The following is a 25,293-nucleotide window of genomic DNA, read 5'->3' on the forward strand; positions in this document are numbered from 1 at the left end:
CACGTTTCTGAATATAGTCTTTGACAAAAATGAGATTTTCTCATCTTTTTCGTTTAAAATGTTGCCTTTCTTTATGAAACTTACCAACATTCAAGTGTTTGTTAAAAAAGGATGCATGAAGCTAATAAAATGTTTTAAAATTAGTATAATAAGTACAGCTAAAGGTATTTTTCAAGTATAAAAAATAACATTTGAACATAGTAGTATAGGCCTACTGCAAGTGCAAAAATTATATATAAATAGTAAACTTTAAGTATGTAGACATAGTAATTACATAAATAGTAATGTTAAGTTCACTTAAAGAAAACTCGTAGTATAAAACTACTAAACTACAAGTTTACTGAGAGTACACTAAAAAAACTTGCAAGTATACTTGTAGTATGAAACTACTAAACTAGTAGTTTACTGAGAGTATACTTCAAAGTTGCTATAAGTAAATAGTAAACTACTAGTATACCCATAAGTTCACTTGCAGTACAAATGAGAAACGTAATTATGAACTAGTTGTGCACTTAAAGTTTACTATTGTTACACTTATAGTACACTTGAACATATACTTTTATATACTAAAAGTGGGCCAATTTAGTTCCAAGCGGATTTAAAATAGTACACTTACAAGTTTACTACTAGTACATATTTACATTAGTATACTTACTTCATAATGTATACTTAAAAATATACTTGAACATTACTTAAGTATACTTCATAAAATTAACTTGAAGTATACTTCTTTTTCGTAAGGGTTGTCACTGCCCCGGGAAGTTTAAAAGGCTGCCGCTGCACTGCACGGTTATTTATAATGGAGGACCATACAAATGCTGAGTCACAGGATAAGGAGTCCTCATCGTCGAAAAAGTCCAAAATAGACCGTAAAAGGAAACGTGACCGGAGATTACAAAAAAACAAGGGTTAATGTCGGGATAGCTAATGCAGGAGAAAGCTTTCAAAAGAGACGCTGAAGTTACCTGCTTTCTTCTCGACAGGTAAGTCAATGTTACGGTCTTAATTACAAGCTTTTTTTCATTGCTTGGTTGTGTACTTTATTATATAGACAGTAGAACATTTATAGTTAAAAGTTAAACAGGCTCTTTGATGAATAGCAGCTATTGAGTAAAGTAGAGAAGGCCCTAAAAACAAGGTTGTAAGTTTTGTTTGTTAAAAACTGTAACATTCGTTTGTTCGCTGTGTCAAGTTGCAGTTTGTTTGAAATAACAAACCAGTTCACCCGAAGGAAAACTTGATGAAGTGCTATTATAAGACATCCTGTCATAGCTTTTTGGTACATAACGGCTACCGTAGATGCAACACGCATTTGAAAAAGCGAGGCGCTGGAGAGCACTATTCGTTTGAATGCAAAATACAATTTCACTGCTAGATGGGAGAAAATCCTACACAATGTCCCTTTAACCAAGTTTAGTATTTTGTTCTTTCCTCATATTTGAAATATTTAAATATATATATATATACAAATATTGTTTAATCAAACTTGTAGGGGCATTAAAAACAAATATCGTCTCCAGACATCACTTTTGGCCACTACTGTATATCTGGAAGCTTATTTCCACAACTAGGGATGCTCATTTCGATTAATTTTCCCGACCGACAACCGGCACTCTTTAATCGATTATTAACCGTTAACTGATAAGATTACAAATAAAAATGACGCGTATCTGTGACCCTTTAAAAAAATAGGTTTTTTTTTTTTTTAAGGGTTTATTTTAACGTGCAAAGTGCAAACAGCAGCATACAGAACAGATCAACAACAGAACCTGGATTCAGTTTAAATTTTCACGCACCTGCAGCATTTCTGACAGTGAGAGAAAAACAGAATAAAATAATACAAATAAAAAACAAAATAGGCCTACACTAAATATATTTTTTAAACTTAAATAATTAACAAATTAAGATGACAAAAAGAAAACACTGAATCCGTTTGAACAAAGCTTTCAAAAACCGGATTTTTTTTTTTCCTTTAGACTAAGATTTTTCGTTAAATAAAAATAGCAGCCCTACCTCAACACCTTGTCTAATTTTTATTTAAAAAAAGCAACATATCAATCAACGTGATGTGGGGTCAGTCTGGAGCGCAGCCTGTTGACAGTCAAACGCGAAGTGTATATTCGCATCGCGTTATTTACTTGCTCTAGATTACTCGTGGGATGTTTTTCTTGTTTTTCGCGTCACTCGCGAATAAAAATATACCGCGCAAAGGAGTGTGTCATCATCATCAACAACAACACAATTTCTTTCTGCCATAATTTTTCCGTCATGTCTGTTCCGTCATGTTGTGGAAGTCCCAAATACGGAGGAAAGCCAAACGCCGACGTGTCTGGGTTCACATCACCATCCAGAGGCGCACTCAACTCGGTGAATTTCACCTCTTCACGCGAATTTTCTGCTCGAGTTGAAATTTTTCAACTTGTCTTGCGCGGAAGACGCGATTGAGGCCATTATCGAGCTTTCGCGGCAAACGCGTCGCCCAATTCACGTCATTCGCGTCTTTGCATTGACTTTGTATGTAATCTACTCGCGCAAATAATTAAATTCGCGTTTGGTGTGAACACGCCATTAGACCCGCGGCAGAAAACACCCTCTCCTATGGGACGGATCGATGTCCCGGGAATACACAGGTAACGTCTCGCTAGAGACGTGTGTGGTTGCGCATGTCTACGCGCTCCGTGAGTTAATAAATATAAGCTATATAGTATTTTATTTTTAAACCATGCAGCAAAAAAAAAAAAAAGAAGCTTAAAAAAAAAAAACGTTTTAAACCGTTTAACTGATAGTATTAATCGGCCAAAATTTTTACTTTCGGTTAACGGTTAAACGGTCAATATGAGCATCCCTATCCACAACAGAATAAAAGTTTACATCTCACAATTCAAAAGTCAGAATTATAAGATATAAGCTTGCTATTGTATGAAAAAAAGTAACAAAAATGTGAGATAAAGTCATAATTACTTTTACTATTTTTGTTTTTAGTGTCAAAAACGGAAAAAAAGATGTAAACTTTCAGAATTGCAAGATGTAAACTCGCAATTATGAGGAAAAAAGTCAGAATTGCGTGATGTAAACTCAATTATGTAGGTTAGGTCAAATTATGAGGTTGTTTAGGTCAAAAAGATTTGGTTGCTTACAATATCTACATGCTGACGTTAATTTGTGTGTATGTACATGCATTATGTCAGTTTACGGTACGGAAAACATGTAGTACATGAGTGCAGTATGATATGAAAGACACACCTCCATATCAGTGCAGAAAGTTGCGTTCGTGCCGAATAAAATCTGGCACTGTTCATCAGCGCTGTAGTGCATCCCGGGAAGTTTGGCTGGCAGACGGACGAGGTAGCGGTTACGTGGGTCAGTATGCAGCAAACAGGCACTGGCCTTTGATCTGGAAGACAGTATGTGTTAGAGAAATCAACAGGATGTACAAAACATCTTCACACACAACTGGAAAAATTGCACGCTTTAATACAAAAGAAGTTAGGAATTGCTGTGCTTCTAATACTGGTTTTCCATTGCTAATTAATTTGTTCAAAGTAAAACCGTCCTTTCTCCAAGTCCAATCTCTTATCTTCCTATAACTGTAAAGTTATAAAAACACAGACAACTATAACACGGCAGATGTCTGCAAAACCAAAAGCGGTTTCCAAACTCTTATTTAAAGAGGGCAAATGAGAAATATTTTGAAAGGGTTGACGTTGATGCCTTAAACCCTAATGAGCGCATACACTTCGGGATTTCCAAGCACGTCTGCATTCTGTAAATATTTAATATTTTAGCTCATCCTAAAATAATCAGGAAGGCAAGGCCTGTTTGAGAGACCCGGAGTTAAAAACAATGTGCTATGATACTGTATGTTATGTAAAATGTGAATAAATTAACTAAAATATTCCAAAGAAAATTGTCAAAGCAAATTTGAATTTATGTGAATAAAAGAAATAAACATTGTGAATTTAAACGACAGGAATTTTATTGAAAGAGAGTAAACAAAAGTCGTCAAACTGCCAAGGAATCAATTTATTGGACTGTATAACGTTTCGACCCGAAGGTCTTCATCAGGCAGAGACAAATGGATTGAGAAAAGCCTAAGTCTAAAAGGTTTTTTTATCAGTCTGCCTGGAATGACTGTATTAAAGGCAGAGCTCAAGTCTATGAAGAGCCTCCTCACATACTCAGTGCAGTATGAAGAGCAGTAACGAAAGCATCTTCTTTAGACCTATTTGCTGTGTAAGCGAACTGGAATGGATCAAAGGTAGGTTGAAGACTGGCTTTGATATGTTGTAGGACCAGCTTCTCAAAGGGCTGTTTCAATTTTTTCCCCTATTTAAATGTATTTAATTTGTATGTTCTTGTAAAGCGCTTTGAGATGCCACTCATATAAATAGGCGCTATATAAAATAAAATGTATTATTATAAAACATTTCATAATGACCAGTGTAAGTGCGACTGGGCGATTATCGTTGAAGCTACTGATGACTGTCTTTTTTGGCAGTGTAATAATTGTGACAGAATTCAGGAAAGATGGAATAGTAGAAGTAAAGAGAGACGTAGTAGAAGTTGAAGATCCATATGAAAACCATAGACAACTGGTCTGCGCATGACTTCAACACCCTTCCTGTCACACCATCAGGGCCGGCCTCCTTCTTTGTGTCCACTGCCCTAAGCATGTGTCTCACATCATGCTACTGCACTGTGAGATTGTGGCTGCTGGAGGATGGTAGAGGTGTCCTGGTTGTTCCTACTGCTTTTGACTCATAACATGGAAAGAAACAATTAAGTTCCTCTGCCAGAGAGACATCATTATCAGCGGTCTTTCGGTTGCTGGACTTATAATTGGTGAGATGCCGAATGCCTGGCCACACCTGCCGTGAGTCCTTGTGATTGATTACTCTTGTAGGCTATTTTTGCTTCCCTGGTGCCTCTCTTCAGGTTGGCTCTCTCAATGCTGTAACAGGCTCTATCTCCAGACCTGGAGATGATGTTACGAACATGATCTTTAAATGGATAGTTCACTTAAAAATGAAAATGATGTCATTAATTACTCACCCTCATGTTGTTCCAAACCCTTCCAAAAAGACTTTCGTTCATCTTCGGAACACAAATTAAGATAACTGCCACTTTCAAAGCCCAGAAAGGTAGTAAAGACATTGTTGAAATAGTCCATGTGACTACAGTGGTTCAACCTTAATTTTATGAAGTGGCGAGAATACTTTTTGTGCGCAAACAAACAAAACAAAGATAACGACTTAATTCAACCATTCCTTCTCTTCCGTGTCAGTCTTACAGGGTTGGAACAACATTAATTCCAACATTCTGGAATTAAGAGTATGAATAGGTGATCTGATTGGCCTAACTGTGGTAACGGTGTTGACCTAACCCCGTTCTTGATGTTTGAATAAGCCTCGTCTAATATATTTGTCACCCTTGTAGCATATCTAGTGTGATGTTCAAATTTCGGGAGAACAGCCTTTAGGTCTGTTTGATTAAAATCACCAGCTATGATATGGGCAGTTGCTTTGTTGTGAAATTATAGCATTGAGCAGGTAGACTAGAGCCATGCAAGAATTAGCATCTGATGGAATCTAAACAGCTGTAACTATAACAATGGTAAGTTCGTGTGGAAGATAGATCAGTCTGCATTTAACCATCAGATACTCCAAATCTGGAAAACAATGTCTGCCTACGAATTTTGCATCAGTCCACCAGTTGTTAAGTATGTAAGTGCATAATTCCACTCCCTTGCTCTTACCGGAGTCTTCTGGGATATGTGGGTGAAGCCACGTCTCAGTTAATATCAAAATGCAACAGTCCTTTATGAGTATATTCACAGAGATTTGTAGATTAAATTCGACCATTTTGTTGTTGATAGATATGGCGTAAGTAAGAAAAATGCTGGGCAGCGGTGGTTGGTGCGGTTGTCTCTTTAGTCTCGCAAGTACGCCAGACCGCATCCGTGCTTTTGCTTCCTATGTTTCCTTCGCCTCCAATGCCTGCCAGAGCCGACAAAAATCCACAGAGAGCCTGATGTCCTGGCCATCTCCTCCACTATATTATGTGAGTCAAATTCACTTGTTGTAGTCTGCTCCAATTGTAGTCCTGTGATCAAAAGATCTTGACGGCTGTACGTAATATTTTCACAACTAAATGTGACACTAACAATCAAACATACAAACAAAAACACACATAAAGGGAAGTCGTGAAGCTGCTGTGTGCGTAGCTGTGGGCCTGGTCCGTTACACCCCTAATCTAAACTAAACTAAATTGAACAAAAAAAGTAAAGTTCAATTCAATTCACTTCACATTTAATTGTATAGTGCTTTTCACCGTTTCAAAGCAGCTTTACAGAAAATGCATGTGTCTACATTTCAATTAAGAGTGATCTGCGATCAGAAGTGACTGTGTCTAAGTTATGTATTTCAGAAATGTACATATAGAAATCACGCAGTTAGCTAACAATGTATTAATTTAAGGCGGAAACAATGAGCTCATTGAGGTAATGAATACATGTTGTTAACAAATGATTAGGATATACAGAAAATTTTGCATTGGTGCATGTTGATAAAATAAAACCATGGAAATTAATTTCCATGTGTGTAACATCATGCTACACACTAAAGCTGCTGTCATACAGGTCACATGTACAGTATGTGTACAAACAAGAAGCAACATGCATGCGTGAGTTTGGAGAGCCATGTTGTCATGTTATCGTAGCGAGGAGCTTTACTCTACAGGAAGAAGCACTAATCTGGTTGATTGTCTCTGGCATTAAAATACTCTCAGAAGCTCAACAGCACAGTTTGGATAACGTTGGTATCTGCTTGGATACGGTGACACTTTGTAGTTTGAATTGAGGTCAGAAGTCCTCCGGGCACAGCAGACAGTGAATACTGCCGCTTTATTCTGTCATCGGCTGCAGTACATCCGTGAGGATCGATGACTCCAGCCGGTTCTTTGTTTATAGAGCCGGGTATTCACTATTAAGAATTGGCTTCCAGAATGAACTCTATTCAAATGCTTGACTGTTTGTCTTCCTCAAGGATCATTTTGCCAGAAAATTAATGTGGGAGACTGAATCTAGTCTGTTTAGTGGTATTTATTTTACAACCAAGTAGCTTGGAAATTATATGGAAATTATGTACTAATTATAAATATATTATTAATACTACAACTATAAATGTATATTACACATATTATTTATTAATATAAATATCATTTTTAGAATTTTTAGAATTAGTCTTTTTAAAATAAATAATTACAGTAAAATAATTATTCTCATTTGTACACAATTCTTTCATGTGCACATAAAAAAAAATCTGTATATGCAGAAATCTCACGAAAATGTTTGTTTTTTTTCTGAAAATGACTACTAAAGGCACCGTAGTTTAATTACATGCATTCATCTTATCTGCTCAAATTAATTAATTGTTCTAAATTAAATATAATTATAGCAATATTGCTAAAATTACATTATAAATTATTACAGCAATGTTGTTAAAGTTGAATTATATAATTAGTATAACACGTGCCAATTTATAGACCATTCCACTGTCTCGTTATTAGTATCACCCATTAAAAAAAAACTCCATATTGGTTGATCACTACTTATAATACCTAAAAACAGAGGCTAGCTTGAGGATTTTTATATTTTATAGAACTCACCTGAGGAACTTTTCCAGGTCGTCACGACTGCAGGTGGACCAGGAGAGATCACTGGGGTTACGACCTTTGACCCATTCCCCAGACATGATGTGAGAGTGGCCTGTGCAGCTCGCGTGATCGTCGTCATGGCTCATGCCCATGCTAAAGAGAGAAGACAATCAAAAACACGAAACACTAATAAGAAACAGCAGTGATTTTCACAAAATATGAGTCTCACCCAGGCAAACTTAGTGCACAATAAATAGTTATTTATGCTTGTTAAACATAATCATTAACATGCTGTTTACAAAGCTTCCTTTGAATGCATAACAATGCAATATTACTCTAAAATAGAGCATGTGTGCTCACGAAAGCCAAAGCAACTCGAGTCATAAGAGTACTTTCTCTTAGGCCCTGACCTACATTTCCCAAATTAAAAACAACAACCAAAAACTGAAGCAGCAGCAGTGAGCCCAGGAACTAATAAAGAGAGCAGTGTCGATTTCCAGGCTGTGTCTCGGCTCCCGCTAAAGACCAAAGCAATAAAAGTCAAAAGACACACACAGAACACAATAGAAATCAAGGAGTAGCCGTGGAGAACTAAATGAACAAGGAGAAGAATGTGAATGCTACAGCGGTTTCATCGCCACTTTATGTCAAGCTTTAACATAGATGAGCGCCTTTTAATGTCAATGGGGTGATTTGGTCAGTAAGTGGACTGAGATGAGAATCTCACACAATCGTGTGAGGTTTATAAGGGAGCCAAATGTCTGTTGTGTTAAATTTGTTTAAGGGAGAAAAAAACATGATTAGCCTTATTAAAACAGGACTTTTCGCTGCCAAGCTAATAACGGTCAAGTGCTTTCACAAGCCAAATACCCTATGAAGCGTTCACAGGACTTAAAAGACTTGGAAGGGAAGCCATCATGCATGACCAATGTTTGGCTCAGTGCTTAAAGATATGGGCTGGTATTATGCAGTTGCTAGGTGGTTTCTTACTGCCCCAAATCAAAAATCGTAAGTCATATAGCTTAGAGAAGTCACTGATCCTCAAAAAGCCAAACATGAGGAATCATTAATGACCATAAACTGGACAAGTTACTCGACAAATGCCCTTAGTGTTAGTGGTTTGTTCAAATCCCTAAACTAAGCAAATGTAATAGCAAAAGACACCAATAAGCAATCAAACCTATTCTGTTTGTCTCAGTTTAGCAACTGCAACAAACTTCTTCCACTGTGCCAAAAGCAGCCAGGATTCTATTGCATACATTTATATTAACATAAATTAGCATAAATTATTGGATATTGCATAAAAATGCTGAATGGAAACACTAACATTTTTTAAAATGGGAATGAAAAAGTATAAGCTTGCATTGGTCCTGCCTAATCATTTTATTTGGTAAGAAGACATGCACATAAGCTACAATGGAAACTTTATACATAACAATTAACTTTTGCAATATAAATTTTTTTCACAACACTTATTTTTCAACTTTGATGGTAACATAATACTGTTCAAAAGTTTGGAGTCAGTAATATATATTCGTTTTTAGAAAGAAAGAAATACATTTGTTCAGTAAGGATTCATTAATTGGACAGTATAGACATTTATAATGTTTCAAAAGATTTTTATTTCAACATTGATAATATTAAGAAATGTTTCTTGAGCAGCAAATCAGCATATTAGAATGATTTCTGAAGGATCGTGCACTGAAGATTGGAGTAATGATGCTGAAAATTCAGCTTTGCATCAAAGGAATAAACTACATTTTAAAATATATTCAGATAGTATACAGTTATTTTACATTTATTTTAAATAAAAAATGTAATATTTTAATATTTTTGATTCAATTAATGCAGCCTTGGTGAGCATAAGAGACTTCTTTAAAAAAATCTTACCATTCCTAAACTTTTAAACAGTAGTGTAAATAGTCTCATTCACACTGTGTAATTTGCCAATCTCACCTACTGTACAAGCACTAATTACTCTATCCACTCATTAAACAGACAATCATTATGCAGAAAGGTTCTTTGACTAATAATCACATCAGCAGTGATGACACTAATGAGGCATTGTGGGTGGACTGAAATATGATGCATTCTGACAATACAGAGGATGTTCTCATTTCAGTCGATACATGCGGCAAACCCCACATTTGTGTTACACCAATGTTCCTAGAGCACCATAATCATGCTCCTTCAGCTGTTATTATTGGAAAATGATCAGCGTCTACACTTGATAAAGTGTACCGAATGGAGCAGTGCTAAAACAAGACTCCAGACACTCATCAAGCTTTGTTACGCCCGCACACCAAATCAAAAGGTCTTGAGTAGATCACGCCAGGTGCACTTATGATGAAATATGAGAAACTCTGCTCGGTAGTCTGATAAATCTCAATCCATCAGAAAGTGTGACGCTGTAGCATGTGTTTATTAGAGCTAGTAAATGCCATGCTTTCAGAAATATTCAATGCCGCAGTAGTGCTAGCGACTCTATGAAATTATCATTTTGATGTGTCTTTATTGTAAAGAACTAAGCATACATATAAACCCATAATATACTTGCTTTAATAGTGTTTTTACAGACTCGAGACAATGAAACCCCTGTGTGCGTGTGATGACTAGCGACGCGGCCCTGGTATCGGCACCAGCCGGGCGTGATCGGTGCCAACTCATTACTGTCGGGCATTAAACCTGACTTTGGCCTGTGCCGTCCTGCTGCACGCTATAGTGGAGCAGGTATGGTGATAACTCCTCTGAAGACTGGCACTGCCACAAAGACGGCGCTTACGCTAATGTAGCTTGGCCGTTTTTCCAGACAAATTTTGGTGTTGGCTGCCCATCATTGTTCTATCAAAGAGGGCTTTATGCTAGCAAGGGGATGAAGGGCTGCTATTGTGAGAAGTGAGTAACACATAGTCGTGGCATTCGGTTCAATCCAGTAATTCATGTGAATGATGTGTGAACATGAAATGTTTTATAGCATGTTCTCTTTCAGGAATTTCACTAGATTTTCCAAATCACTCGGTGAGGATGAGAGTGTTTTTGGGGTCTTAATCACTCGTTGTTAAAAAGAGCAGAGCAGAGCATTTACGACAAAACAACAGAGAGCATCACATGCTCATGTATAATTTAGATTACAAACCAGATATTCACATCTCTGAAGAGGAGTCTGATCATGGATGAACATCTGGTCAGGTGCCTCTACTTTTGGTGGGAATAGCCGAGATTGCATTAATCTACTGTACTTATTGGACCAAAAAGGCCAATGTTGTCAGCCTTTAAATAGATGCTGAATTGATAAGCTGTGAAAAAAATCCCTGGTACGTGTGAACAAAAATGGAAAGTTAAATGTATAGTTCACACAGAAATGAAGATTCTGTCAGAATTGACTCACTCTCATGTCGTTCCAAATCTGTATGACTTTCTTTTTTCCGTGTAACTCAAAAGGAAATGTTCATGCTGCTCATTTCCATGAAATAAAAGAAAACAGTGACCAGTGGTTCTCAAATCTTAATTTCGGTCTTTTCCTCATACAAAGCTATCATAGGGGTTGGAATACGGCATATTGGAATATGACTACTTTTATGGTGTTTTTTATGGAGCTTCACCACCCCTAGTTACAATATGCTTTTATTGTATGGAAATGAACTGAGTGAATACAGAAGACGGCAAGTCATACAGGTTTGGAAGGACATGAGGCTGTGTAAATGATGACTGAATTTTCGTTTTTGGCAGAATTATCCCTATCTCTTTATTATCATCTATTAGTTTGGGGTCGTTAATTGTTTTTGAAAGAAGTTTCTTATGCTCACCAAGGCTGCATTTGTTTGATTAGAAAAACAGTGAAAACAGTAATATTGTGAAATATTATTACAATTTAAAATGTAATTTATTCCTGTGATGCAAAGCTGAATTTTCAACATCATACTCCAGTCTTTAGAGTCAAAGGATCATTCTGAAATTATTCTTGCTGCTCAAGATACATTTCTTACTTACAATTTTGAAAACAGATGCTTAATATTTTTGTGTTGATACAGGATTCAAAAGAACAGCATTTATTTGAAATAGAAATCTTTTGAAATATTATGAATGTCTTTACTATCACTTTTGTTCATTTCAATGTGTTCATGCGGAACAAAAGTATTAAATACTGACCCAAAACTTTTGAACGGTAGTGTACCGTATGTACAATTGTAGTATCATCTTTATCCTTCATGACTCTTCATAATGATGAATCTCTATGAGAATGCTTATTATCACCCAAACTATAAAATATGTCTTAATGGAATAACATTTCACAAGACAAGATTTTCTGATTATTGTACATTTTGTACAATGTATTTTGCTGGAATTAAATTGAAGCCAAACAGATTTTTTAAAACTATATTGGATAAATAATTTTCATTAAAACAAAGAACCCCAAACACAAATAATGTTACATGAAGTCCATCTTCACTGTACATGAGGGTTAGAGGGTTACATCATGCTCAGATATTTGAAGTACTACAGTGCTTCTCAAAAAACAGTTCTCAGATGTATATTTCATTGCATGAGGTGATGATGGAGCAAAAATGTGATGCACCAGTCCAGAACTCATTTTCAGACAATAACAGAAGCCTCTAAATCAGTTTTCTACACAATTTAGACTCACTTGTGGCCCAGCTCATGAGCGATGGTGAAGGCCAGGTTGAGTCCGTTGTCCTCCGCCAGCACACACTTCCTTTTGGAGCTACAGGTGCCACCTAGATAAGCGATTCCTGAGGAAAGAGCAAAGCACAAAGTAAGAAGATAATGGACAGAAAAGAAGCACAACTGAACCACAAATCTGATACTTTACTGCTTGAAGGGTCATTCAGAGACTGGAGGACATTCAAAATATATCAGAACACACCTAGCAACAGCATAGCAACCTGGCAACCACCCGCTCTTAACTTGAATGTCTTCAGAAAATGTAAAAATCTAGCCACTTAATTTTGGTACAAACTGATACCAAACACATGCCCTATGCATCAAATATGTGACATCAGAACCTACGTCACATCACAGACTATCACCTTTCCAGTGTTTCTGTGAAAGCACCTGGTTTGTGTCTGACACTGGACGAAACCCAGACAACCTCACTTAGCCTCTGACCGCCTTAAGTGAAATCAATAACTAGAGAATGAAATTCAGCCCAGATGCTTGTGTTAAAAAAAAACAACTAAAAAACAATACAAAACTGTGTTTAGCATGACAAGAGAGCAGTTTGGTCCTGCAGAGGGACTATATGGAATACACTGTAACCCAACAGGAAATGAGAATGTTTGATTGCATGATGATATATCACATTTTTCAGATTGTGTGGTTTTTGCAATATGTATATCATGCTCGTAGATTAGAACTACATTATACTGTTAAAGAAAACTTTATGAAGAATATTTAAAAATATAGAACATTCATCAGGCTTCTTCAACTGGTCATATCCACACACAAAAAACTACTACTAAGTCTAGCAACTCTTTCTAACATTTTGTTCACTTTGTCTACTCAAAAGAAAAATCGGTCCCACTTTATATTAAGTGTACTATGTACTTACACTATGTACTTATTGTATTCATGTTGTATTGTAAAACACATTGCTGCTATTGAGGTGTGACACAGGTAAGGTTAGGGACAGGTGTGGTGATATGGGTAGGTTTAAGGGTGGGTTAAGGTGTAAAGGAATTAAGGGTCAACAGTGTAATTACAAATGTAATTACATAAATTAATTACAGCTGTAATTACATGCAGGTATTTTTAAAATATAAGTACAATGTAAAAACATGTATGTATGTACACAATAAGTCCATTGTATCAAATTATTAATTTCAATGTTAGTACATAATAGTTACACTTTCTGTAAAGCTGCTTTGAAACAATATGTATTGTGAAAAGCGCTATACAAATAAATTTGAATTGAATTGAATTGAATTGAAAAGCCACTTAATATAAAGTGGGACCGAAAAATCAAACCAGAATTCATTGAGATTCACATCGGCACTATACATATGCATCGTACAGATGTTTTTGGCAGTTTAAAGCTGCACCAGAAACAATAGCATTCAATTATTAACTAAAAATATACTACTGAACTGTTTCTCTCTTCAAATCCTCACTTACCAGTCTCTCCTGACTAGTTTACAGGGGCTGTGGGAATGTTTCTTATTTTATCTTATCTTATAGCATCTTCATTTATTCTGTGAAAATAACAGAAAGCATTTTGAAATAGTACATTACGACAAAGTTCATGCCTGGTTGTGAGCACAAGCCTTAAAATGGTGTCTACATAGGGGCTCGCTACAGTAGGTTTTGGAACAAGTCGATTACTACTTTATTTAATGTGAAAAAACTAAGCATCGAATACATATTAACACACACTTCACTGACTTGTGTGCAAAATAGCTGTTTACTATTAATACAGAATAAAAATACTGAACAACAACAGCATGACTTAAAAGGCCCACAAGAAAAAGACAATGATAAACAAGCACTTTAACACATCTTATTAAACAAAAACAGACTAGAAATAATTTCTTCAGATGGTCTTACATGCTTCACACTGTGGTTCAATAAATATTGTTCCAAGGCAACAGGACAGAAACTCGCCTGGAAGCACTAAAATATCTTCTGTGCTGGTGAAAGCAACTAAAAAATAAAGGGAAATTTGGATGTTCCACTGTAGATCATAAATCAGTGTTTCTTGGTTATTTGGTCACAATGTTTGATGACTGATGCTGGAAATAATTGCCATGTAAAAACAAATGAACTGTGTTTCATCATTCTTCAATAAAACATATCATACCGAATCCATGTATGGAGACTGAAACCCTAATTCAATCATCAAACGCAAAAACTGTAATATCATATTAGCAATATAGATGACTTGATGATTTTCTTGCGTCAGGATTATTTTTTTCATCTGTACACATGGAGCTGAGGTTTAAAACACATGTTGGAAAATAATGGGCTGTGCCATTTTTTACACTGGCTGGAATTGTATGATGGGAAAATTATTTTCTTTGAATGCCATATAAAAATAACAGCAGGTTGATTGGAAAACAGATGTTGTCCCAAATTCCTTCACTTCTCTTCTAATGCTCTATTTCTTTTCTTCTTCTTTTTTACAGCCATGCATACTAAGACAAGAGCTGCAATTATATCTGCTACATCTGTCATTGACTGATTTACAGTTTAAGGGTCAGATGAGTTCAAGTTTCTGTAAGCAAGTCTCTGCAATAGTTCTGTGCAGTTATTTTTATAGCTTGCTCTGAGTTGATGGAATGTAATCTATAATGTGTAATGACTGTCTGGATGTGTGAACTACAGATGACAGACAGGTAGGCTTAATAAGGTACAACTGCATTGCAAATGAATGGAAATGAGAGCTCGACGAATTATTTAAACCCCCTCCTTTTTATTTAATTAATTTTACTTGCTGAATTTGAAAACAGGATGAGAAATTTATGAATTTAAGGATAATTAAATAAGTAGTTAAAATGACTGAATTTCAAAAGAAATTCAAATCCACTGTAATTATTACCTACAGAAGCAAAGTTTGAGACAAAAGGACGATAGATACAACGATAGAATGACAGAACGATTGATTAATTGATTGATTGATTGATTGATACAATAGATAGATAGATAGATAGATAGATAGATAGATAGATAGATAGATAGATAGATAGATAGATAGATAGACTCACTTTTGACGTTGTGTCGAATGAGAGACACGCACAGCCACAACCTGAACCTGAAGCAGTACAGATGCTATAGCACGCTTTCGCATGCCAAAATGACAAATGCAGCTACGCTGTCTCGCAACCTTCCAACGCCCATGGTAAATTACCTTGGGCGCCATTTTAAGGCACACAACCGCCTAGTAAAAGGGGCTCTAGTCTGTGTGATAGTGTCTACCACAGCTGGTGGCAGACCTCTGAACTCCTCCAAGTCTCATCCAGGGACCATTCGTGGAGGTTCCAGAGGTCTGGGCGAAAGTGACAGATTGTGCCATGCTCCGGAGAAGGTAGGTCCTTCTTCAGGGGAATTAGCCAGGGAGGGGCCAATGCCATCAGCATAAGCTCTGAGAACCAAGTCTGGTTGGGCCAGTAGGGTCTTGATCTTGCACACTGTCTGTGCGATGAGGCTCACTGGGGGAAATATGTACTTGCTCTGTGCGCTAGTGCGTCCATGCCAAGAGGGGCCTGGATCGGGGAATACCACAGAGTGCAATGGGAGGATTCCTCAGAGACGAAAAGCTCCACCTGAGCCTCGTCGAACCGACTCTAAATCAGCTGGACCACTTGGGGGTGGAGTCTCTATTCTCCTCAGAGCGTGACCTGTCCTGAAAGCATGTCGGCAGCGCGATTGAGGACGCCTAGAATGTGAGTTGCTCGCAGGGACTTTGACCATGTGAATCAACACGTGCTTGCCATGAACCAGCTGGCAAAACCGTTTCAGTGCAAATATCACAGCCAACAACTCTAGGCAGTTGATATGCCAGTGCAAACGGGGTCCTATCCAGTGCCCAAAAACTGCACGCCCATAGCATATGGCACCCCAGCCTGTGTTGGAGGCATCTGTCGTGACAACAACATGCCTGGACACTCGCTTTAGGGGAACACCTGCCCATAGAAATGCGTGGTCTGACCAAGGAGTGTTCAGTGTGATGGCGGCGCCATGCACATCTCTGAAAGCGGTTTCATATGCATCAACCCCAGGGTCGAGAACCATGAGTGTCTAGTGTTAGGGAATGACCCAACGAAAGAGGAAACTGGACTTTTTCTAACCATGAAAGAGCCGTCAGCCGAGTGGCATCTGGCAAAATAAGAGGAAAAATTAAACAAAGTCTCTTCAGAGGCGGGCAGGTTAGTGGGGTCTCCTTCATCCCTGGGTCGCCTATCTCATGGCCGCTTCGAAGCCTTAGGCGGGTTCTTAGCTGCCTGGTGATTGACGGGCGGGACCAACTTCCTACGAGAGGACCGTAGCATTCAAGCTGCTGAGCCAGGCTCCTTAGTGGGCGGGCCCGGTGCAGCCTTTACAGTGGGCCATCCTCGGCAACGAGCAGGCGGATCTGGTGGTCGACCTGCATCGAGGCAAGATGTGACTGATGGCCTCCGTCTGCTTCTTTACTGCTGAGAACTGCTGTGCGAAGTATCATCAAGCGCACTTTCTCTACCTCCCACATCTCTGCAAGTTTGAGCCATAGGTGGTGCTCCTGGACCTCAAGTGTGGACATCGTCTCACCCAGAGCCTGCGCTGTGACCTTCATGGCCAGGAGGGCGAAGTCAGTCGCTGAGTGCAGTTTGAGCATGAGCTCTGGATCACTACTACCTTAGTGAAGTTCTTTTAACGCTCTGGTCTGATAGACCTGCAGGATGGCCACTGCTTGCAGAGCAGAGACCAGCGGCACTGTAAGCCCTTACTGTAAGAGATGAGGAAAACTTACAGGCCCTGGTCGGGAGCTTCAGGTGATTCCTCCAGGTGGCGCCATTCTGCAAGCACAGATGCACCACAATCACATGCTCAACTTGTGGGACCCCGAGTATCCCCGGGCTGACGCTCCGTCAAGGGTAGTGAGAGCAAATAAGCCCGCAAGCTGTTTTCTGGAGGAAAACAGAACCTTCCATGACTTTGTGAGTTCATCATGCACTTCCAGGAAGAATGGAACTGGGGTGGGGTGAGGCAGCGCATCGTATCGCACTCTAGCCTAGAAACCAACTATCCAGCCACAAGTGATTGAGACAGGGCGAAGGATTCCACTTCAGCCCAATGCTTATGACTGCCCGGGAAAGTAGAGCTACCAACTCTGTCACACTCACCCTGAGTCGTCACACCCGAGGATGGGAGACCAGGTGAATCTTCAGCCTTCGAAGAAAATAGCTCACCCTCCGATGCTGTGATTGACAGCTCCTCATCCTTAGGAAACCCTGAATGAGATATTAAATTCACAAAGAGGTGAACCGCAGAGGACGCGACCACAACCAGAAGGACAAGGATGGAAAGTCATCTTTTAAAAAGACTCGATCCGCCGTGCTGTCTTTTAGAGGAATTGCCTCTTTTAGACACCTCTGATGCACCCAAGGGAACTTAACGCACTTAACCGTGCTCAAACGAGAGGGAGACCACTGAAGTGAGCTCTTTGAAAATCCAACGAGGTGAATGGACAGCCAGCAGTGCTTCTCTGCATACAAGATCTGGTTCTGAAGAACAAAGCTGAATGTGTAGATTATGTTGGCCTCCTTTTATACCTGTATGTCCGGCAGAGTGGCCAGACATGCAAATTCTACACGCCAACTTAATTGACCTTTTGTGAAAAGGTCAGAGGTGTTTGGGGCTCCCAAGAGTGACTCCTAGTGTCTCTCATTCGATGCAACGTCAATGTGAGCAACAGAAATGGAAATGTTGGTATATTAACATTATATCAGTTAATTAAAAACTTTAAAAAAAATTTACTGCAAATTTAAGTTAAATCTGTAAAACCTAAAATGTTGCTGCCATCATTTTTTCCAGTAAATTTCTGGCAACTACAGCAGCTGTTTTTTTACCGTAAATTTCCTGGATTTTTTTTTTTTTTTTTTTTACAGTTGATTGAAAGAAAAATGAAACAGATTGACAGGGCGATGATATCACCAGCTGTATTTGACTCAGCGCTTGTTGGATCAAAAATGGCCACGGGCCCCATAGCTAAAGCGTCCAGCCAGACAGACTCAGAAAGACATGGCTAAATACACGGCGCCGGGAGATATTTTGCAGATTATTTATCTGGGGTTAATTTGCCGTTAGCACATGTAGAGTGGATTGCATTCACAAGTTGAGCCCTTTCGTGACGGGAGAAGAACAGCGAATCTACCAGCTCAGCAGCCTGGGCGGCCTGGCTGAACTGCGACAAATGCTTTGTTATTAGTTGTGAGGATCGCCCTCGGTCAGCTGCTTTAAACATTCCATTCAGGATCCTCTCTCCTCTGTCTTTTATCTCTCTCTCTCTTTATATATACAGTATATGCTGTATACATATATAGAGAGAGAGGTTTGCGTGTCAACCCAAAGTCATTTTCAACCCATTTTACTATTTATTTGTTTGTTTGTTTAATACTTTATTTCATACTATTTTACTGATTTTTTATTACTTATTTTAAAATGTACAGGACATGTTATTATCTAGCAGTGAGAATCAATCAAAAAGCATTTCAAAAGGTAAGTGAAAAAACATATTTTCTTTAATGTCTCAATTGTTTCTCCTCCACAGTATTATATTAAATGAAATAATACACTCCATTATTAAACAGGCACATATTGATAAAACAAACAAATAAATTGTATATTAAAAAATAAATGATTTAATATGTGTAAGAAAAATGCAGACACTTTTTGAATATTAAAAACACAAAGATTGACTGTGAAATACAAATTTGCATGAGCAGTGAAAACTGTCCACATAGGATTTTCTTGAGTTTAATGACCTGATTCCATGTTAAAGCTTCAGTTTTACAATCCCACACTGAACCATCACTCTCAAGCCCTCAAACGGCCCACAGAAAACATGAAACGGCATGTTGAACCTACTGTGCAGGAGGGCTTATAAAGCCATGGAGACGATCAACAGAACTGAACGGCAGGATCGTTTCCATATTACCCAGAACACCATGCTTTACTATTCCTCACATAACCCACATTCCCATATATATGAAACAGAAGTGCAAAACAGAGCAATGGAAACTTGCTGTTCACACCCTACATAGACATGAAAAGATGTCTGTGGGCTTTTTAGGTTTACATTTCGTCACTGTGTTTCTTGTGGCCATCAGCTTAATGTATGCTTTACGCTAGTGATAGACCATGATTTAAAGTTCAACTCACGGCCGTGGAGCTTCATTCATATGAGCTTCAAATATCAATAAACATAGCGAAGTGGGACAGCCGAAAAGGAAGTTGTTAATTATGACTAAACAACCTATTTCCAAGACAGGACACGACGGAAATCCCAAATCCCTGAGGGATGTTTGTTTGTTTGTTTGTCCTAGACAAGAGGTCAACCCTTAAAACTATGAGACCTCTACTCAGTAGACTTTTGAAACATTGAGGGTTGTGAATTATTGAAATAACTATTGCTCAAAGCCTCATGTTTAGTGGTAGTCCTTTCTCTGTGTATATATTTGGGTCCTCCCACCATCATCGCCACCCTGGTCTCTCCCTCTGTTATTTTCCGTGGTTTCCTGCCCTTTGCCTGCTTTACGTCCTCCTCTAGAGCCCCGACCCATCCCACCTCAGTTGGACTGTTACGGTGCGAGGACGCATCTTCCAGGAGGGGGGACTAATGTAACGTGTAGTTCTGTTTTGGTTTAGTTTCATGGCGTTTTAGTTTGGTTTTCCCTGTTCCTGTTTGCCTGTGTTCCCAGGCATTGTTAATTTAGTTTAACAATTAATTTAGTTTAACCGGGGGTGGTGTGGCGCAATGGATAAGACACATGCCTTTGGTGTGAGAGACCCGGGTTCGAATCCACGGTGAGACACCAATGTGTCCCTGAGCAAGACACTTAACCCCTAGTTGCTCCAGAGGCGTGCGACCTCTGACATATATAGCAATTGTAAGTCGCTTTGGATAAAAGCGTTAGCTAAATGTAAATGTAATGTAATGTAATGTAATTAACCTAGTTTCCAAGTGTGTGCCAGTTTGTTCCCATAGTTACTAATTAGTTTCACCTGCGTTTCATGTAGCTCCCTTTGTTTTCCCTGTGTATATATGCCCTGAGTTTTCCTAAGTTCAGTGTTATGCTAGTTGTTTTGATGTATGCTCTCGCTTCTTGTCAAGTCACCTTTATTTATACAGCGCTTTTTACAATGCAAAGCAGCTTTACAGTGATAACAGAAAAATAATGCAACAAAGTTTGTTTTGGCCGTAAAGCAGCTCTACCAGAAAATAGTGAAATTGTCCAGCTTAAGTAAGTTCAGTGTTTATTAATTTCCGTTGTAAAAAAAATCATTAGCCCTTAATTCAGTCATGTATCTATCTATCTATACAGCAGCTCTGGAGAAAACAGTGAAGTCATCGTCCAGCTCGGTTTAGTTAACTTACAATGGTGCAGATTAGTAATATTGTTGAATATTAAGTGTGTTAAAGGGATACTCCACTTTTTTCGGAAATATGCTCATTTTACAACTCCCCCAGAGTTAAACAGTTGAGTTTTACCGTTTTAGAATCCATTCAGCCGAACTCCAGGTCTGACGGTACCACTTTTAGCATAGCTTAGCATAGATCATTGATTCAGACGAGTCCAGTAGCATTTCTTTCAAAATGACCAAAGAGTTTCAATATTTTTCCTATTTAAAACTTGACTCTTCTGTAGTTAAACCGTGTACTAAGATCGACGGAAAATGAAAAGTTGCGATTTTCTAAGCCTATATTGCTAGGAACTACTCTCATTCCGGCGTAATAATCAAGGAACTGTGCGGCCGTACCATGGGTGCAGCAGGCGTAATGATATGACGCAGCGCCTGAAAATAGTCCCCAGCTCGGTAACTTCTTCCAACGTGACCGGGACTAAGTTTGTCTAACCTATTAGACCTATTTTCAGGCGCTGCGTCATATCACTACGCCTGCTGCACCCATCCCAGCCAGCAATGACACGTGGGGCCCAGATGGATTAACTACGGGTTCCATGGGTACTGTGTGGGCATGGGCTTTGGCTGGGTGAAATCAGCGGGTCCCATGTAGGTTTTGTAGTACGAGTCCCACATAGGAAGCCCATATGAGCTGATTACATGGGCCCCATACGGGACAGGCATGGGCCAAGTGGGCATGGGTTTGAACTGGGAACACATATATGGGTCTTGCATGACATATTTATGGGCCAAGTGGGCATGGGTTTGATCTGGGAACACATATATGGGTCTTGCATGACATATTTATGGGCCAAGTGGGCATGGGTTTGAACTGGGAACACATATATGGGTCTTGAATGGCATATTTATGGGCCGAGTGGGCATGGGTTTGAACTGGGAATGCATATATGGGTCCTGCATATAATTTTTATGAGCCAAGTGGGCATGGGTTTGAACTGGGAACACATATATGGGTCCTGCATGGTTTATTTATGGGCCAAGTGGGCATGGGTTTGAACTGGGAACACATATATGGGTCCTGCATGGTACATTTATGGGCAAAGTGGCCATGGGTTTGAACTGGGAACACATATATGGGTCCTGCATGGTTTATTTATGGGCCGAGTGGGCATGGGTTTGATCTGGGAACACATATATGGGTCCTACATAGAATTTTTATGGGCCAAGTGGCCATGGGTTTGAACTGGGAACACATATATGGGTCCTGCATGGTACATTTATGAGCAAAGTGGGCATGGGTTTGAACTGGGAACACATATATGGGTCCTGCATGGTACATTTATGGGCAAAGTGGGCATGGGTTTGAACTGGGAACACATATATGGGTCCTGCATGGTACATTTATGGGCAAAGTGGGCATGGGTTTGAACTGGGAACACATATATGGGTCCTGCATGGTACATTTATGAGCAAAGTGGGCATGGGTTTGAACTGGGAACACATATATGGGTCCTGCATGGTACATTTATGGGCAAAGTGGGCATGGGTTTGAACTGGGATAATATATATAAAAATATATTTTTTATTTATTTACCAGTATGTTGTGACATTTAAATTGTTTTTTAAAGATTATGTTTGTTGTTCGATGTAATAATTTTGTATTAATGTATTTTTTGGAGAGATGTATTTTTTCAGAGATTTTTTTTTTTAATTAAAATATATTTTTGATTTGTTTACCGGTATGTTGTTGTGACGACCACAAAAGTGTTGTATTTGTGTTTTAAGAATATTCACAATTATTGTCTTTTATTTGAAACAAGTGATTGTATTTTATTTATTTTTTAAAACAAGTATCCCAATTGTTTTATTTTTAATGTGAATTTTCCTGACTTAAAGTGAATTGTGTAGTGTTTGCTCCAGGCCAGTAGGGGCAGTGTAGAGTGACGAGTTACTGTAGCTGCGTGAGTTGCGCGGGTTTTTCATTACTGCAGAGAGCTCGAAAATTTCTCTCCTGTTTTACAGGTGGGTAATTGTATAAAAACACCTCAGAAGTAGCATTTATCTATGCTGAAATGTATGTGAGATATGAGTGAACTGTTTTTAATGAAATGAGTTTCGTTAGGGTCTGTTTTTGATTTAGTTTGAAATGAGTTGAAACGAGAGGGCAAAGTCCAACAGAGTAACGGTCGAGAGACATTACTAGAGATCAAGTCAGCTCAACACACACTTTCCCCGTGTATATATATTTACATGAAGATACTTTTTTGAGCTTGTAATGTCAACAGATATGTTTAGCTCACTGTATGTCAGTTTCCCACCATCTGTTGGAAATGTTTTTTTGCTCAATGAGTAAATACAAAAATGTTTACAGTTTAAAATGAGGTTAAAAGTTACACTTTAAGCACTTTATGAGTTCTGAGCATGATTTTGCAGTACTGTATTAACATGATACTGATAAAATACTGTGAATGGAAGATTCTAAGTATCTAAAAAAAAGCTGGTGAATATTACCATTGTCTTTACATTTCATTTTGATAAATAGTATAAAATACAAGCATGAAGAGTAAGTGAACATGCATTTGGTGGAAAGAGGTTTATTTTAATATGGATTTTGCATTGACATGGACACTGAAAATTCATTGTAATGTTAAAAAGACACTGAACATATAATATGTGAAACATACAATGATACTTAACAATAGAGATGTGATTGCTGAAGAAAATTCAGAAAATAAATTACTGCAGAGAGCTCGAAACTGATAACACTGTCTCCTCGTTTCTCTCCTGTTTTACAGGAATTAATCTGTTATCCACGGTGCCGTTGCTACGGTACCTGTTACATTGTGACATTTAAATTGTTTTTTAAAGATCATTTTTGTTGTTCAATTTAACAATATATTTCTTGCAGTTCAAAGCGTCAAGTGTCTTGTATTTATCTTGGACTTATATTCATTCCTCATTTTTAGTTTTTCTTAGATTGTTTCCTTAAACCACTTGGCATGGTTGGGCTTAGATAGGCCTTGCATGAATTGCCCAGTTAGGACCCACATAAGATCCTTACAGAGCCCACTTTAAGCCCATAGGGGCATTCACGGTTGAATCCTGGTGCAAGCCCACTTTAAACCCCTTTAGGCAGGTGGGGCCCAAATGGGTCTGACATGAATTACCCAGTTAAGACCCACATAAGACCATTACAGGTCCCACTTAAAACCCATCTGGGCATCCACGGCTGGCCCCTGTATGGATCCCGGGTCCAAGCCCATTTTAAACGCCCTTTAAAGTCCGCGTGAACCGGAAGTTGCAAACGACTTTTCTCCAGTGTTGTGACGTATTTCCCAGTGAAAAGGTATATTGAACAGAGGGCAGGGTTTTACTCTAGCGCTCCTCCTCTCCATCTCTCGCTCATTACAGACTAACGGTTTGAGGGGAGTGGTTAAGCGTTTGCCCAAACCAAGCCGTCAAACATACGTCATCAGGGAAGGTCCTCCAATGCAGAGGGGAGGAGCATTTTCAGATTTTGATTAAAGATTACGAAGCCAAACATTTTTTTTGTGTGGATTGACTTGGATGGATGAATTGTTCACCACAAAACGATCAATTTAGGCAAACAAAGTAAATATGGTCAATTTTGAATTCATGTGGACTTTAAGCAGGTGGGGCCCAAATGGGTCTGTCATGAATTGCCCGGTTAAGATCCCACATAACACCCTTATAGATCCCTTTTAAAGCCCATCTGGGCATCCACGGCTGGATCCTGGGTGCAAACCCACTTTAAACCCCTTTGGGTAGGTGGGGCCCCAATGGGTCTGGTATGAATTGCCCAGTTAGGACCCACATAAGACTCTTACAGAGCCCACTTAAAGCCCATCTGGGTAGCCATGGTTGGATCCCGGGTGCAAGCCCACTTTAGACCCATTTGGGCAGGTGGGGCCCAAATGGGTCTGACATGAATTGCCCAATTAAGACCCATGCAGTACCCTTACAGGTCCCACTTTTAGTATGTCTGGGCTTCCACGGCTTGCCCCAATGTGGATCCCGGGTGCAAGCCCATAATGGGGCCCACATTTGCCGCCCATGAAGCCCTCATCTGGGCCCCACATGTCATTGCTGGCTGGGATGGTACAGCCGCACAGTTCCTTGATTATTACGCCGGAATGAGAGTAGTTCCTAGCCATATAGGCTTAGAAAATCGCAACTTTTCATTTTCCGTCGATCTTAGTACACGGTTTAACTACAGAAGAGTCAAGTTTTAAATAGGAAAAATATTGAAACTCTTTGGTCATTTTGAAAGAAATGCTACTGGACTCGTCTGAATCAATGATCTATGCTAAGCTATGCTAAAAGTGGTACCGTCAGACCCGGAGTTCGGCTGAATGGATTCTAAAACGGTAAAACTCATCTGTTTAACTCTGGGGGAGTTGTAAAATGAGCATATTTCCGAAAAAAGTGGAGTATCCCTTTAATTAAATGTATCTAGTTATTCATTCCATGTCACATTCTTCGTTCCTTGGATGATACATAGCAGCATGTAACAATTTTAAAGAACGCTTTATGCCAAAAAGGTTG

The 25,293-nt window shown here is 38.8% G+C and overlaps 1 protein-coding gene across 1 annotated transcript in view; it reads right to left on the reverse strand.

Moving 5' to 3' along the window:
* The window catches only part of adamts17 (ADAM metallopeptidase with thrombospondin type 1 motif, 17), a 138,894-nt gene that overhangs the window by 68,868 nt on the left and 44,733 nt on the right, over positions 1-25,293 (reverse strand). The window contains exons 8-10 of the mRNA XM_084406112.1: positions 12,299-12,404; positions 7,666-7,806; positions 3,244-3,394 (exon numbers count right to left, since the gene is read on the reverse strand). Of these exons, the coding sequence (XP_084262238.1) occupies positions 3,244-3,394; positions 7,666-7,806; positions 12,299-12,404 (398 nt within the window). The remainder of the gene's footprint in view (positions 1-3,243; positions 3,395-7,665; positions 7,807-12,298; positions 12,405-25,293) is intronic.

The sequence above is a fragment of the Rutilus rutilus genome, assembly GCF_951802725.1.
Source record: "Rutilus rutilus genome assembly, chromosome: 3".
Taxonomy (NCBI): domain Eukaryota; kingdom Metazoa; phylum Chordata; class Actinopteri; order Cypriniformes; family Leuciscidae; genus Rutilus; species Rutilus rutilus.